At 49.8% G+C, this 16,565-nt stretch overlaps 1 protein-coding gene across 2 annotated transcripts in view; it reads left to right on the top strand.

Moving 5' to 3' along the window:
* ELK3 (ETS transcription factor ELK3) overlaps window positions 1-16,565 on the top strand; it is a 68,939-nt gene that overhangs the window by 25,363 nt on the left and 27,011 nt on the right. For both annotated transcript variants that reach the window (XM_073900471.1, XM_025881330.2), the window contains exon 2: window positions 1,153-1,361. In XM_073900471.1, coding sequence (XP_073756572.1) covers window positions 1,155-1,361 — 207 coding nt within the window. In that variant the 5' untranslated portion in view covers window positions 1,153-1,154. The remainder of the gene's footprint in view (window positions 1-1,152; window positions 1,362-16,565) is intronic.

The raw sequence follows: 16,565 nt of genomic DNA, 5'->3' as shown, positions 1-16,565 counted from the left end.
TTTTAATTCCACTATAGTTAACATGCAGTGTTAGATTATTTTCCGGCATACAATATAGTGATTCAACAATTGCAGACACACTCAATGCTTATCATGATGAGTGCCCTCCTTAATCCCTATTACCTACTAACTTAATGACTGTGGATAAACTAAGTGCATTAGCAGTAGTAGTAGAATCAGTACCCATTGCTGTGAAAGTCCTCAAATGTCTGAAGATCAGGAACTGACTGGGGGGAGAGTGGGGAAAAATTTCTTTAAGAAGGCTCCCTTAGGACTGGGTCGTCACAGGTAAGTAGGAGTTTACCAGGCTTCAAGGATAGGGAACAGCATTTTAGACAGAAGGAAGAGCACTTACAAAGGCCACACCAGAGTCAAAGGAAAAGAGAGTATTCTCTAATCCTCTCATAGCAGGGAAAAAATGCTTTTCCCTATTCTCTAATCCTCTCATAGCAGGGAAAAAATGCTTTTCCCATCGGAGCAGGTGTGGCTGTGGGTTTGATCTGCCGCGTGACAAATGTCTGGGGAAGCGAAGGGCTCTTCACATGGCAGTGGTGATCCTTCAGTTCACAAACCTTTGTCCATTGGGCCCCTGTGACATGTGGGCACTGTGCTCGGTTTCAAAGTCCTGGGGAGACACCGAGCAACCTGACAAAGACCCTTCCCTGAGCAGCAGGGCAAGTAGTTAGGCTGACTGATGGAGCCCAGCCCCCTCCCTAAACGCACTCATCATGGGGTCCAGATTTCACAGCAAATCACGGATGCAGAGACTGACCAACAAAGGACTTGAGAGTCTGAGTGGGAACAGACTCTTGTGTTAAGAGGGGACTCGCTAGAATGGGGACTCATTGTGCAAGTGGGAGGTTCATTAATCCCTCTTGCATGTTCCTCCGATGCCGCAGCCGGAGGGGACGTGTGTCGTGACTGTAGGGATCACAGGGCTTCCCTGTATTTCTGAGTCGTGGCTGTTTACAAAAATGCATCTAGAAGGCACCCGAGTCCGAGTGGCCTGTGGGATTGAAGCTCAAGTGGCCTTTTGTTGGGTTCCCTGGGGGAGGGAGGGCAGGAGCTGAGGCGTGCGTCCCGAGGCCCCCTCCCTGCCATCCTGGGTGGGCACCTGTGCTGATGGCTCTGACCTGGCCCCCTTCCCCTCAGGTATGGAGAGTGCAATCACACTGTGGCAGTTCCTGTTGCAGCTGCTGCTGGACCAGAAACATGAGCATCTGATCTGCTGGACCTCCAACGATGGTGAATTCAAGCTCCTCAAAGCAGAAGAAGTGGCCAAACTGTGGGGCCTCCGGAAGAACAAAACAAACATGAACTATGATAAGCTGAGCAGAGCCCTTCGATACTATTATGACAAGGTAAACCCTTGACCCTCCGGGAGACAGTCTCGGGGGGGTGGCGCGCCACCTGCACATTTCCCTGGTGAAAGCAGATAATCGTGGACCATGAAGCAAATTAGAAACATCAAATGGAGGCAGTTGATACAGGGTTTTCTGGTAGAGGGGAAAGCTGTGCCATAGGGATTTTTTTTTTTTTTTCCTAGAAGCCCTTTGGGTGTTCTGGTGGGTTGAATTTTGTTCCCTCTGCATTTTCCCTTATGGTTGCGGCAAACCTTTGCTAACAACAGAAATGAGTTGTAGAGATTCTCGGGCCTCCCTCATGGTCAGTTGCTTGAGTGACAGAACAAATGTTAAGATCTAGAAAGTCTGTGTGTCCCGTCTGGTTTGTAGTTGATTCAGACGGGTCTTTCCTGGGAATTTGGTAGCTGGGGCAAGTTATTTAACAGCTCAGGGCCTTGGTGTCCTCCTTTATATGAGGGGGATCATAATAGTACCATCTCGGGATTCTTATGAAGATAAACATGTTCAGTGCTTAGAACAATGCTTGCTACCACCCCAGGGTTTTCACCTTCGTGGGAAATTTCCCTAATTAAAAGAAAAGCCATTTTCCTTTTTAAGTCACAGAGAGGAGTCAGAGTGCTTTGTTAAGTGGTAACACAGCCCAGTTGCCAAGCAAGGACAGTTGGGGTGAGTTTTAATGCATTTCTGAAAAAGCAGTTAATGTGCCTGCTAGGGCAAAATTATTGCTATTTAGAGGTAATCATTTCAGGCCTGTAATTTTGGCCATCTCTGCACGGATCTGTTGTTGCTGTATATTTAGCTTCATAGACATAAAGACTTAGAGTCCTAATAAGGGTAAGCTTTTGTTCTGGTTTTGCTGTTCATATTGAAAGGTAAATTAAAAGCTGATTTAAATATTAGTTCCTGATCTATATTTAGTGCCTGCCTTTTGCCAACCTCTTTGGAATTCAAGACAGAAGGATTACACATTTCAGGAAGTGGAGACATCATTAATTATAAAGTGTTCCTTTATATGATCATAATTACATATGATTATGTCATTGAAATGTTAAAGGTGCTTTCCTTTAATGTAGCAATTAATTAGTCCTGGCTTAATGCAGAGTCCTGTGAAGAAGTAAAAGCACTTCTTGCAAATTGCACTGTCTGAAAGACTTGCAGCTGGTTTATTGTTTTGCATTTTCCCCCAGGTTCTAAGTTACACAATGGGAATCGGGGCCCTCTGAAGGGAAACAGTCATCTTGTCTGTTGGCAGGGTGCCTAAAAGCCTGGCTTTGAGACTAAAAAAATGTCATTGTTTTAAATCAAGGCGTCAAAGATAAGGGGCCCTGCCTCAGAATCTGTGACTTGGTTCCACCTCTCCTTGTACCCCGCACACTGGGGCTAAGGATGGTGGGACTTCAGCAGGAAGGGAGATCGTGGGCTGGAAGTGACTCCTCAAAAGACCAGTAGAGCCATTGCTATGCAGACTACACCTGATCTCCCTTGGGCAGACTTTGTAGGTTTCTGGGGAGAGCAGTTTCAGGGCCTTCAGTCCCCTGGCATGCTTTTTTTTTTTTTTTTTTTATAATTTATTGAGAGAGAGAGAATGGTAGAGAGAGAGCATGAGAGGGAGGAAGGTCAGAGGGAGAAGCAGGCTCCCTGCTAAGCAGGGAGCCTGACGCGGGACTCGATCCTGGGACTCCAGAATCATGACCTGAGCCGAAGGCAGTTGCTTAACCAACTGAGCCACCCAGGCACCCCCTGGCGTGCTTTGGTACCTTCTGTGTCTAAGGCTCGGTGCTGCAGGGCGCTTCCCACTCTTTGTCCCATTTAAACATAACAGCCCGGAGCTGGACCCACTGCCTCTCCTTTTACACGCGAACACGGGACAGCCGAGGGCCTCGAGGAGAAACCTGCCCAGGCTCCTGCGGCCAGGAGGCCATAGCATGGGATTTGAGCCGGGCTTGTCGGCCTGCATTCCTGGCCACAAGGCACACGGTAGGGTCATTCGTTTTCTTTGCCCCCTGAACACCTGAGTTGCAGGTAGGCAGTCGGGTAGCACAAAGGGGATTTTCGTTTATTAACAAGCACTTCCGTATCGCAGAGCCCTGCCGTGCACTGTGACTCCGGTTGAGCCCAGGGCCCCGGTGGCTGCTTCCTCACCCGCTTGTCTCTTCCCTCTCCCACCAGCACTGAGCTTGAGGTTTGGCCGCGTGACCTTTGAGCAGCCAGCTGGTGGGAACGGTGAGGGTGGGAGCCGCCCTTGTCCAGCGTGTCACGCAGGCGTGGCCACCAAGGGAAGACACTTTCTGTCCTTCCTTCCACGTGAACACAATACCCATGTGTGTACACGGTATACTCACATGTACACAATACACATGCATGGACACTATATGTGCGCATGCTACACGTATATATCATACGCGTATGTGCCGTGTACACATGCATGCACACAATGTACATATGCATGCAGTATACGTGCACACATACACAATATGTGTGTACACAACACACGTGCAGCCAGTATATGTGCGTGCGTGCAACATAGACGTGCATGTATGCGATATACATGCTAATGTGCATATGTGCACACAATGTGCATGTGAGTATATGTGATATGCATGCATGTGCGCACAGTACACATACGTACACAATACATGTGTGCACACGGGCATTTGAATCTTTCTCATGAAATGCTCTCAAGTGATGAGGAAGTGTGATCATTAGCTTCCTGATACTGTTTAAAATACAAAGGGAGGAAAGGAGAGGGGGCAGAGGATAAAGGAGAAGAGAGGAATGGGGGAAGGAGAGGGGGGAAGGGGAGAAATGGCAAAGGTTACAAAAATTATAGGTGATTTTACATTTCATGATGAACGCTTTTTAAAAAGATTTTATTTACTTGTTTTAGAGAGAGAGCGCCCGCATGCGAGCAGGGGAAGGGGCAGAGGGAGAGGGAGAGAGAGAATCTCAAGCAGACTCCCTGCTGAGCATGGAGCCCGATGAGGGGCTCGATCCCCCGAGCCTGAGATCACGACCTGAGCTGAAATCAAGAGTCGGATGCTTAACTGACCGAGCCCCCCAGGCGCCCCCATGATCAACTCTTCTTTCAACTTTGCCAGTGTTACTCTGGGACTATGTATATACATGGAACCCATAAGAAATTGCCAACATATGATCATTTTTGACCCACAGAAATGGAGTCTCACATGGTTTGGTTTCTAACCCGAGAGGCAGGACGGAGGAGGGTCTGTGAAGGGAAGCTCCTGGCCGCATGTTCCTCCGTGTGCCCCATCCTGCTCCGCAGGCGCTCCTCATGGTTCCCTGGCTCTCAGTGTGACCCTCTCTGCCTCTCAACATCCTCCTCAGTCCCCTCCTCCGTCCTCCAGGCCTGTCCGTCTGTCCATCCCCCCCCATCTCCCAAAGGACACTGATCCAGAGCCTGCTCTGCATGTGGCATAAAGTTGGTGACTCCCTAACTTGACGGCTGTGTTCTTCTCTCCCGTTGGCTTTTCTGTCCATTGCTAGCTAGCGTCTCATCACCATTGGCTGAAACTGCCCATCCGTTGGTGTGTCCTGATAGGGAAGTTTTCCTGCAAGAATGAGAATATCATTATTTTGTGTTGTTGTTGTAGGTTATATTTTTAGCTCATTCCAGAATATTAGAAATGGACAGAGGGAAAAAAAAACGTGGAAAATGTGTGCAGTACTTTGTAGAAGACATCGGAGCACAATGATGTCTGGGCTAATTGTACCTGCTGGGGGCTGAGACCTGATCTTTCATCATCATTCCTCACCCCCCCCCCAATCCATCATTAGAGCAAAGTGGTTAATAGCGTGAACTCTAGGTTAGACTGCAGGGTTTAAATCCAGCTCCAGGACCGTGAGTGCTTTGCCTGATCCCTCTTGGTCTCGGCTTCCTTCCTCAAGTGGGTATGATAGTAGAGCCTGCACCATGGGGCGGTGGTGGGGGTTAGCTGAGTTCACACATGGTCGGTTCTGAGAACCGTGCTCAAAATACAGTAGGTGCTACAGAGTCTTAGCCAGAGGAATGATCCAGATGATATTTTCTTCATCACTAATTTGAAAAATTCAGACCTGTGTACCACCTTCCTGAAGGAACACACCCAGAAGTCAGGTGAGGTCAGATCCTGGGTGACTGAGGATGGATGACCACAGTTTCTTTACCCCACTTCCTATCTTTATATATGGAGGCTCTTCTGAAATTCAATGACTAAGACGCTTGAATATTTAAATGATGCTTCCTTGCCCCTCTGAGGGGCACCTTTCTCTGAGCACCCCCAGCTGGAGCAGCCAGCAGGGGCTTTGCACTCAGCGCTGTCTGGGCTAGAGTCCGGCGGTCCCTCAGCCTCTGAGCCACCATACCCCCGTGGGAAAGGAAGCCTCATAACAGCACCTTCCCTCAGCGGGTGGTGTGAGGATTAAATGTGAGCACATGTACGAGGTGCTCAGCACAGTGTCGGGCACCTGCTAAATACATCCCCAGTGCTTGTCACTTCTGTTATCTGAGTTTATGAAACTCCCTGCATTGTGTGACAGTCGCCTGTTTATATCGCCTCACAAAACCGTTTTCACCGTGGTCGCCCAGTTTACCCCCTTTTGTTGCTCTGGCACCTTCTATAGGGTCTGGTGCCTAGGAGTTGCTCAGTAAATGTGAAGTGAAAGCAATTTGGTAACTGCTAAACTTGGAAACACAGTGTCACTGCCTTGTCCTGGATTCGTGTCCTCGGATGGTTGTAACCACAAAGTGTGTGGCTTAGAACAACAGAAATGTATTGTCTCACGGACGTGGAGGCCAGAAGTCCAAGATCAGTGTGTCGGCAGGGCCGTACTCCCTCTGGGACTCTGGGTAGATCCTTCCTTGCCTCCTCCTAGCCCCTGATGGGGGCCATCTGCCCTTGTGTCCCTCGGCTAGCACCTGCATCACTCGTCTCTACCTGGCTTGTCACGTGATGTTATTCCTGTGTGTCTCCGTGTCCGAATTTCCCTCTTCTAAGAACACCAGTCCTACTGGATTTGGGACCACCCTCATGACCTCCTCTTAACTCAGTTACGTCTGCGAAACCCGATTTCCAATGATCACATTCACAGGTACGAGGGGAGGGGGCTAGGACTTCAACATTTCTGTTGGGGGGACACACTTCAATTTGTCATATGTATGTATATTTCAGACACTGCTAGGCTTTCATTTAGATTTTCAGAATTACGATTGATGCCACACATTCTGAAGGAAAACTGCATGACATGGAAGACAGCTAGACTCAACGACAGGTGTGAAACTAGGTTCTATGACAAGTGCGTCATGCCACACCTGCCACATGCCAGGCACTGGGCCAGGTCCCCAGGGTGGAAGCAAAGATGAAGGAGTCACCTCCTGCTCTGGAAGAGCGAACGACTCAGAGAGAGGACTTAGTTGGGGAGCAAAGCCCACCCTGATGACTCCAATCCGGGCTTAGCAGAGGCTGTGATGGCCTCTGGGGTTCCTTCCTCCACCTGTGTGTCTGTGGATCGCCCATCACACATGCCATTAGGGAAGGCTGGAGGGTCAGGAGTTTGAAGCTAAGCACTGACAAGGACCTGGGTCCTCCACTTACAGCTTTTGAAGAGGCTGCTGGGCAAACCCAGGTAGAATTCCAAGAAAGGAGTGATGCCCAGGCCAGGACGTGGCATGTTTTATTCCTCGGGCATGGACCAAAGGCCCCCCGTCAGCTTGGAAACATGCAGGTTGAGGGAGGAGGCTGCACCTGAGCCTGTGGCACAGAAAGCAGAGCTAGTTTGAGCCTGCGCAGTTCAAAATCACCCTCCCCAACCAGCTTGTTTCCTGCAGTCACACTGTACATCCTGGGACGTGGCTTTGTTCATTGTAGTTCTGATGGTCAGAATTTGGGGAGGGGGGTAAGGTTTGTTTTTCTTTTTATCTCTCTTAGAGTGAAACAGGGTCTTCCAGAAGGTCCTTTTACACCCCGATGTAATAGTAAGGATCTCTTTCAGAGATTGGCTTTGTTAACGAGATTGACAACCCTTTTTCATTCCTTAACAACTCAGACGTGGTTCTTAAACCTCTCATGGTGGAGTGGAGAGGAGAGAGGGGTCAAAGCCCAGAGCTTGCCTATTAATGGCCCCACGAACTGCCCACACCCATGGCCCCAAGCTTGAGGGGCATGAGGCGCTGCTGGGATCCCCCGCCCTGTCTCGAGTAGCTTCTGAGAGGTTTTTAGTTCTACATCTCTCTCTAGTAGACATTATTTCACTCTTTCTTTCACCTCTGCTTTTTTTCTTCCCGGGTTCAGCCATACCTTTGAAAACATACCACCTGCCCTTGGATGGCTCTGTGGCTGGTTGGGGAGACAGACATGCACAGGCAGTTATAACTAGCCTGGCCATAATACCAGCATCTTCCAGGACAGGGGAGGGAAGTAAAGGCAGAGAGAAGGACCCTGGAGGTCAAGACACCTGCCCAGGCCCAGAGCAGTGAGAATGGGTTTACCGGACTGAACCAAGTTGGGAAAGGATGTACTGCCAAAGGGAACAGCATGTGCATGAGGCAGGGAGTTTGACTTTTGGCTTCCCAAGGGAGTTCCCAGGGTTCTCCAGGGAATGAGGGGGACATGGCGTGGGAAGAGTGAGGGGGGCATGGAGTGTGGAACGTGTCATGTGGAAGAGTTGGAACTTCATGGCGATGGCTGAAAGCGGGAGAGTCCCGTGGTCAGATTTGCATTTTAGAAATAAAAATCTTTATGTCCCCATGATCTTCTTGGCATTGATGGTGTCCCGCTCCGCCCCCCGCCCCCAAGCCCTGATCTTTTTGGCCGATTAGCACATACAGATTTCTTGGGGCTGGCTGAGCTGGCCCCGAGCTGGCCCTGTGGTACCTTCAGGTCAGGGCATGTGTGCCCCTCCCGGGATCTGCCCGCGGGTGGGGCTGCGGCTTGCACGGCTTGCACGCGGGGCAGCTGACTTCCCGGAGGAAGCTCCAGCCCCAGACTCTGAGCGAGCTGCAGGAGACCTGGAAGCTGACGCAATCCCTCATCCTTTTCCGTCCAACGGAGCTTTTGTCCTTGTTGTTGTTGGCGGTGAGCATCCGTCCCAGGGGGAGGCTGAAAGCTCTGCCAGCTCTCTTCTCATCAGGAGATTGCAAATGGCGATATGATGAAAAAATCCTCCGGTCTCCACAGCAACATCCCGGCTTATCCTCGCAATGTCCCGAATGGTCTCTGCTTAATTGGAAGAGGTTCAGGGGAGAACAGTCAAGACAGAGTCATTGGCAGCATATTCCTGGAAGTAGACCGCGTCACCTTCTTAGCTTAATTGGATAATTCATTTTAAATTGGGTGTGCAATCACGACAGGAAAATGTTCATGTTAATAATACATATCTGAGATCGCCTGCCTGTGCCAAGAAGCCTGGCCCTGGAAGAGTTCTCTAATTCCCCAAAATAAATTTTATGAAGATAAAATGATGTACTGTCTGTCAGAGTGGAGAAAGAACAAAAGTCCAGGAAACATTTGCATCCTGGAACTTTCTAGAAGACTTCTGTTGGTGGTGAAATTCCACAGAAGACCCATCTCTCCTGGGCCCTGTTCAGGAGTGTTTTGTTCATCAAAGCTGCCCCCCCTGTGACCAGCCCTGGCTCTGAGTGTTAAGGGTCTGGTGTTTTTGTTAGGTGTCTTTTTTTTCCCCTTCCTGTCATGTCAGCTGCTTAGCTGGTTTGAAGTACAACAGATGACAACTGCACTTTTGCTTGGGGGCTGAGGGGATAACCAGGGCCTTTCTGGAAGCTTTTGGTCCTGGAAGCTGCCCAGTGATCTGAGGGGTGGCGGGGGGAGCGGGTAGCTGATTGCCTCGTGAAGGTTTTCTAGTCTGGTCACACTGCCCTGGGAGTGAGTGGCTGTGGGGGGTGGGGGGCACTGCATGGTGGTTGGGGGTGCTGCCTGTTTTGCACATGCTTCCAAGCTAGCTTCGTGATGGCACTCAGTGTTCCCCCAAATAGGGCAGTTGCTAAGAAACACCCAGAGTCTGGGGAGTACCTTCAACACTGTGTTGATGGGGCTGCTGGGCTCGGCGTTGTGCTGCCAACGCTCCGGCAGCCTAGCCAAATCCACTTACGTCAGGCTGTTGCCCAAGCCCACACTGGTCTGCCGGCATGGGTGTTCCTGCTTCTGGGCAGCTTCTAGCTGCGGGGAAATTCAGTGGCTGTGTAGACAAACTGACAAAACCCGTACCATGCACATCCTACCGCCCACCGCCCACCCACTGGCCCAGCTGCTCCTCTGGGCCGCCTCCCCCCACCCCCCGCCACCGCCTGTGCTCTGACAACAGTTTACCTCAGCTCCTACCCCCGATCTGTGACATAAGGAAAGGAAGCTCACTTGTATGGAGGATTTGTCTTAAGCCAGCACTGTGCTAGATATTTTTACATTTATTGACTCATTTCCTAACATGTGAAATGCCTATCGTCATAGTTGGTAATGGGCCCATTTTAGAGGTAGGATACTGAGTTTCAGAGAGGTTAAGTAACAGATCCAAGATGAAGCCGCTGGTGGGCAGCAGAGCATTCTATCTACGGCGCTTCACCCCAAGGTCAATGCTCAGAATCATGAAGCTGGAGGATCACACACCTACAGAGCCTTGGGCCCACCCGTGAATCCCCCATTTCTAATATTGTTGATTATCACCCAAGGGCAGGCAGAGAGAGGAGACCAACCCCTGTTTGTTCAAAATGACAATGGAAAAACGGCTGGCAGCGTTCTCTGAGCCAGCTGAAAATGGGAGGTTTGGCAGCCCCAGGAGCCCCCCCCAAACTTCCTAGATGGCCAAGCGACACTTCCTAAAGAAAGCCAGATCCGAGCATGGCACCCCTCTGCCTGTGTGCCTGCCCAGCATCCTGCAGCCTCCTGGAAAGACTCCAAACCCCCTTACCATCTGGCCGCAACCAGACTGCCTCTCCTGCACCACCCCAGCCTGCCACCCTCTCTCGGCCTCTACTCAGACCTCCTCCTTCCCCAGGCTCTCCCTCTGCCTCTCCTGCCTGGCCCGCTCCAGCTCATCCTCAGGCGCCTTCCCGCTTCTCCTCCGCCCCGATGTCTGCACTTGGTGTTGCCTTCACTCTGTCCACCGTCCTTGTGCTTGCCTTGCTGATCAGGTGCTGGCCTTCCTTACCGTGCCCAGCTCTGTGCAGCACCCGCAAGCAGTGGTGCCAAATGAATGCAGGATAGATGCGCATGAAACAAGCAAACAGGCTTCCCTGTAGCATAAAAAGAAGTCTGTCATCTCGGAAGGTCAGCACTTGCAAAGGAGCTAAGAAACCTGCCCTGCTTGCCCGTCCTTTAGCAAGTGAGGACCCAAGCCGGGAGGTGAATGTGCAAGAAAATTGGTGGCCAAGCCGGGGTGAGAATGTGCTCTCAGACCACCTGCGTCTCCCAGCACCGCCCCCCCCCCCCCCCCGCCAACCTGGAAGTGCCTGCTCAGAGTCATTGTGGGCAGCTTCCTGCCCAGCCAAGCATGTGCTGGGGGAACAGTTTTAAATTTTGTCTTATTAACACTCCAGAGGCCTTTAATAAAAATACCCTTGAGTGTTGAAAGCGAGCCAGCAGCGAGACAAGAGTTTCAGTCCAGGAGAAGCAGCCACAAGCCCGGAGGGGGTGGAAAAATGCTCTTAATGTCCAGTCCCGGGTTGGGCCTCCTGCCAGGCTCCTTTTGTGTGCCGGCCTTCGGGATAGCACGTTACTCAGGCAGCAAGGGTGAGCAGCCGTGCCATGTCAGGCTGGCCGAACTTGGAGAGATGGTTCACACTGCAGTCTAGCAGTGCCAGGGAATAAAGAAATCTCAACCCAAACCACAGAGAAACCTCCCCCAGGAGTCAGCCAATTCTAAGACAGAGTTGGAGCTCTTTATTGGCAGCACGTTATTCTTAGAAGCTGGAAGTAGGGTGTGTGTGCATGTGTGTGTCCATGCCTGTGCTGGTGTGCATGCTCCAGACTTAAGCTTCAGACAGAGGACAGCCCAAGTGTCACCTGTCTCGGCGGCTGCGTGCGGGAGGCCAAGCCCTAGGGAAAGGCCGTGCCCCCTGCCCCGCTGGACAGAGTCTTTGGGGGAGGACATGTTTCCTAGTGTTGCCGTAACAAAGTACCACAAACTCGGTGGCTCAAAACAACAGAAATTTATTCTCTCAAAGTTCTGGAGGCTAGAAGTCCAAAATCAAGATGTCCTCTGGGCCATGCTCCCTTCGAAGGCTCTCGGGGAGAATGCTTCCCTGCCTTTTCCGGCTTCCGGTGGCCCCGGCAGCCCTCACTGTCCTCGGCTGGGGCTGCAGGGCTTCAGTCTCTGCGTCTGTCCCTCTCTTCCTTCTGTGCATTCTTCCCTGTGTGTCTCCCGGAGCCTTTCCTCTTGTGGTGAGGGCACTAGGCATTGAACTTAGTGCCCACCCTAACTCTGTGCTGATTCCATCCCCACATCCTTAACTGGTGACATGTGCAAAGATGCACATTTAGTTTCTAAATAAAGTCACATTCTGAGCTTCTGAGTGGAAATGAATTTGGGAGGGCGGGGGTGGGTACCGTACAACTCCCTGCTGACGGGAAAGACTGGCCCAGGGAGAGGCAGCTTACGTTGCTGGGTTGGAGTCCTTTGAGGACTGCTCCTTAGGGTGGCAGGTGTGAGGTGAGCCTGCCCACAACAGATTCATAGCAGAGCTCAGTATGGCCCCAACTGCTCTGTGTCCCCATGGCTTCGGATGGCAGGGAGTGGGGGGGGACAGATGCAAGCAGAAGTCACATGCTTCAAGGACACAGGCCGGATTCACTTCCTTTTCTGTTCCTCCGAGCCTAGCAAGGAGCCTTCCATATGAAAGCATCTTAAATGCTGTTGAAAGAATGCTTGCTTGTTACAGAGGAGGAACTTGGAGCATGACTCCTACAGTGAGGACTTGTTCTAACTTTGGAGAGAGGACAGTCAGGTTTTGTGTCGGAAAGAGTGAGTCAGCCAGTGGTCTGGACGGGAACCCAAAACGAGGAGCTGAAGCCAGGGTGTGGCTGGGAACCCGTGGCCTCGAGACTCATCACTGCTACTTTCTAGTTTGTGACTTAAGCTTGGCGCCTCAGGTCCCTCATCTGTAAAATGGGTATCAAAGTGTTGTAAGGATTGCATGACATAATGTGTAAGCCTTTGGGAAGCTATGAAGTGAATATAAGGAATTTAGACGATTTGAGGGGCGCCTGGCTGGCTCAGTCAGTGGGACGTGCAACTCTCAGGGTTGTAAGCTCAAGCCCCACATTGGGTGTAGAGATTACTTAAAAATAAAATCTTAAAAAAAAAAAAGGAATTTAGATTATTTGAAGGCAGAATACAATGAAAAGAGTGTGATATGAGGATGCTATACAATTAGATCATTGCTTGCTAAGCAGAATTGTACTGTGTGAGGTTCATGTTTGGAGGACCTGTGTGAGTGGGGCACTGACATATATTAATTTTTTTAGAGAAAAAGACCCTGTGGAGTATTTTTGTTCTGCTCTTAGAGGTGAGCAAAGGGAGGCCTCTAGAAGTTCAGTACCTTTCCCAAGGTCAGAGGAAATAGAGAAACTGGGATTCGGACCCAGGTCAGTTCACCCAGTGCTGGTTCCATTTAATGCCTGGCCCATCAAGACCCAGAGGTGCTGGTCCGTGCTCTCCGTGCTCCCCTACGAGCACTCCCGCTGCTCAGCGGGGGCCACAGCTGGGCTGTGGATGTGGATACCAGCTGCCTGTTATTTTCCCATCCGCCTTGTCTCCCGAATGCCCCCGACTTCCAGGTGGGCTTTGATGTCTGCTGCTGTGGAGCTGCTGGGTCCCTGGGGCCTCCTGCAGGGCGCTCCCTCAGAGCAGGCACCGCCTCTCCCCCCAGGGTGGACAGAGGCGGCTCTATTTCCAGCAAAGGAACAGACTAGGGAAAGCTGGTCTTTCTCACGAGGAGCTGGAAGGGACGTTCCTGAGCACGGACCTTGCTTCCTTAGCACAGAGCTGGTTTCCCAAGCACTCGGCAGTTACCCCACAATTACTCTGGAACGCAGAGCCCCGGGGTCCTGGCGGACTGACTTGACCAGCAGCTTCTGAGGCAACGGCAGCTGCTTTCTGGGAGAGGGTGTGGCGGTGGGGCAGAAAGGGCTCCCACGTTGGCGTTCGCTCTGTAGAAGTGGTTTAGCTTCAGCTCCGCCTGTGACAAGCTGCGGGGTCTGGGGCTAGGAAGCTTTTTAGAGCCTGCTGCTTTTTTGAAAAGAAAAAAAAAAAGGCTTGTTTTGACAACTAATGCATATTAAACGCATATTATTTAACATGAAAATGCAGAGAAGCAAAAGAGAAGTATTACAGATCACTGACAATCCTACCACCTTTACATCTTTTAAGGTTAATTTTTTCTTCTTTTATTCAGTATATATAATTGTTTCATTAAAACAATGGGTGCCTTCTTTGGAAAAATGTCTGTTCATGTCTTCTGCCCATTTCTTGGTTGGATTATTTGTTCTTTGGGTGTTGAGTTTGATAAGTTCTTTATAGATTTTGGATACTAGCCCTTTTATCTGATATGTCATTTTTATAACTTCTCCCATTCTGTCAGTTGTCTTTGGTTTTGCTGTTTCCTTTGCTCTGCAAAAGCTTTCTTTCTTGATGAAGTCCCAATAGTTCATTTTTGCCCTTGTTTCCCTTGCCTTTGGCGATGTTTCTAGGAAGAAGTTGCTGTGGCTGATGTCGAAGAGGTTGCTGCCTGTGTTCTCCTTTAGGATTTTGATGGACTCCTGTCTCACATTTAGGTCTTTCATCCATTTTGAGTCTATTTTTGTGTGTGGTGTAAGGAAATGGTCCAGTTTCATTCTTCTGCATGGGGCTGTCCAATTTTCCCAACACCATTTGTTGAAGAGACTTTTTTCCATTGGGCATTGTTTCCTGCTTTGTCGAAGATTAGTTGGCTGTGGAGTTGAGGGTCCATTTCTGGGCTCTCTATTCTGTTCCATTGATCTGTGTGTCTGTTTTTGTGCCAGTACCATACTGTCTTGATGATTACAGCTTTGTAATAGAGCTTGAAGTCCAGAATTGTGATGCCACGAGCTTTGCTTTTCCTTTTCAACATTCCTCTGGCTCTTCAGGGTCTTTTCTGGTTCCATACAAATTTTAGAATTATTTGTTCCATTTCTTTGAAAAAAAGTTGATGGTATTTTGATAGGGATTGCATTAAATGTGTAGATTGCTCTAGGTAGCATTGACATCTTCACAATATTTGTTCTTCCAATCCATGAGCATGGAACACTTTTCCATTTCTTTGTGTCTTCCTCAATTTCTTTCATGAGTATTTTATAGTTTTCTGAGTACAGATTCTTTGCCTCTTTTGTTAGATTTATTCGTAGGTATCTTATGGTTTGGGGTGCAATTGTAAATGGGATCGACTCGATGAGGAGAAAGGGGAACCCTCCTACACTGTTGGTGGGAATGCAAGCTGGTGCAGCCACTCTGGAAAACCGTATGGAGGTGCCTCAAAAAGTTGAAAAAAGAGCTACCGTACGACCCAGCAATTGCACTACTGGGTATTTACCCCAAAGATGCAAATGTAGTGATCTGAAGGGGTACGTGCACCCCAATGTTTATAGCAGAAATGTCCACAATAGCCAAACTATGGTAAGAGCCAAGATGTCCATCGACAGATGAATGGATAAAGAAGATGTGGCATATATACAATGGAATATTATGTAGCCATCAAAGAGAATGAAATCTTGCCATTTGCAACAACGTGGATGGAACTAGAAGGTATTATGCTAAGCGAAATAATCAGAGAAAGACATGTATCATATGACCTCACTGATATGAGGAATTCTTAATCTCAGGAAACAAACAAGGTTGCTGGAGTGGTGGGGGGTGGGAGGGATGGGGTGGCTGGGTGATAGACATTGGGGAGGGTATGTGCTCTGGTGAGTACTGTGAATTGTGTAAGACTGATAATCACAGACATGTACCTCTGAAACAAATAATACATTATATGTTTAAAAAAAGAGAGAGAGGAAGATAGTAGGAAGGGAAAAATGAAGGGGGGGGATATCGGAGGGGGAGATGAACCATGAGAGACTATGGACTCTGAGAAACAAACTGAGGGTTCTAGAGGCGAGGGGGGTGGGGGATGGGTTAGCCTGGTGATGGGTATTAAAGAAGGCACATTCTGCGTGGAGCACTGGGTGTTATACGCAAACAATGAATCATGGAACACTACATCAAAAACTAATGATGTAATGTATGGTGATTAACATAACATAAAAAAAAAACAACAAGGGACACATCCTGTGACTGCTGCTTTTTTCACCTAACATGCATTGAAAGGCATGGGGAAATGTTAACGCTGTTTTGTCCTCTAAAATAGCTACGTGGTTTTCCACTCTGAGGCCCTCCCGTTATCTAACCCACCGCTGTGGGACAGGAAATTGGGTCTCACCTCCCTCCCCACCAACAGCCTTGACTTCTTCATCTTTAAAATGGGATCCCAGCGCCTGTCTTGCCAGGTGGCTGTGCAGGTTTGGTATTTGGTAGGCACTCATAAATGTTTGCTTCTTTCCCTGGCCCTTTCTGGCCATGGGATCCTTTCATGTGGGGTCTCTACTGTGATGAGATGAATATCCCTCAGAATCAATCCATCCCTCTTCCCCTGCACAGGGATCTTGGTGACGGGCACTCAGGGCCAGCAGCCTGCCCGTGTGGCCCTCCCCCTGGGGCCCCACCACAGCAGAGCCCGCAGAGCTGGGCTGCTCCCGCCTGTCTGGGCAGTGCGTGTCCTGCTCTGAGCAGTGTCGGAGAGCAGTGGAACCCAGCTGGGGTGTCTGCTTAGTGTCCGCACCACTTGCCGGGCTGGACGTGCTGCCTTTCTGCTAAAGCTGCTGTGGCCTTTGGAGCAGGACACTTGGATTTCACATATGCTGCCCCCAGGGCTGGCCCCCTCCCCTCCCCCCGACGCCTAAATTAATTGGAGTGTGTGAGGTTTCCTTCACAGTGCGTGTCAAGGGCTGGCCACGCTAGGCATGATATACGGTAAGCGTTGTGTCTATTTTTTGTCTGAACCCAACTAAATAAAACATCATGTTTCCCCTGTTGGTCAAGATATATAAACCAGATGTCATTCTGTCTGCCATACGTCCCAACATGGTACCTAGGACCGTGGAAGAAGTGAAGGGAATATGCATAGCCTTCTAGGAGGTT

Source organism: Callorhinus ursinus, unplaced genomic scaffold (genome assembly GCF_003265705.2).
Source record: "Callorhinus ursinus isolate GAN/ISIS: 27379988/994484 unplaced genomic scaffold, GSC_fseal_2.0 scaffold14, whole genome shotgun sequence".
In the NCBI taxonomy this organism is placed as follows: domain Eukaryota; kingdom Metazoa; phylum Chordata; class Mammalia; order Carnivora; family Otariidae; genus Callorhinus; species Callorhinus ursinus.
The sequence above is the reverse complement of the archived record's forward strand: the minus strand, read 5'-3'. Positions and strand labels throughout refer to the sequence as shown.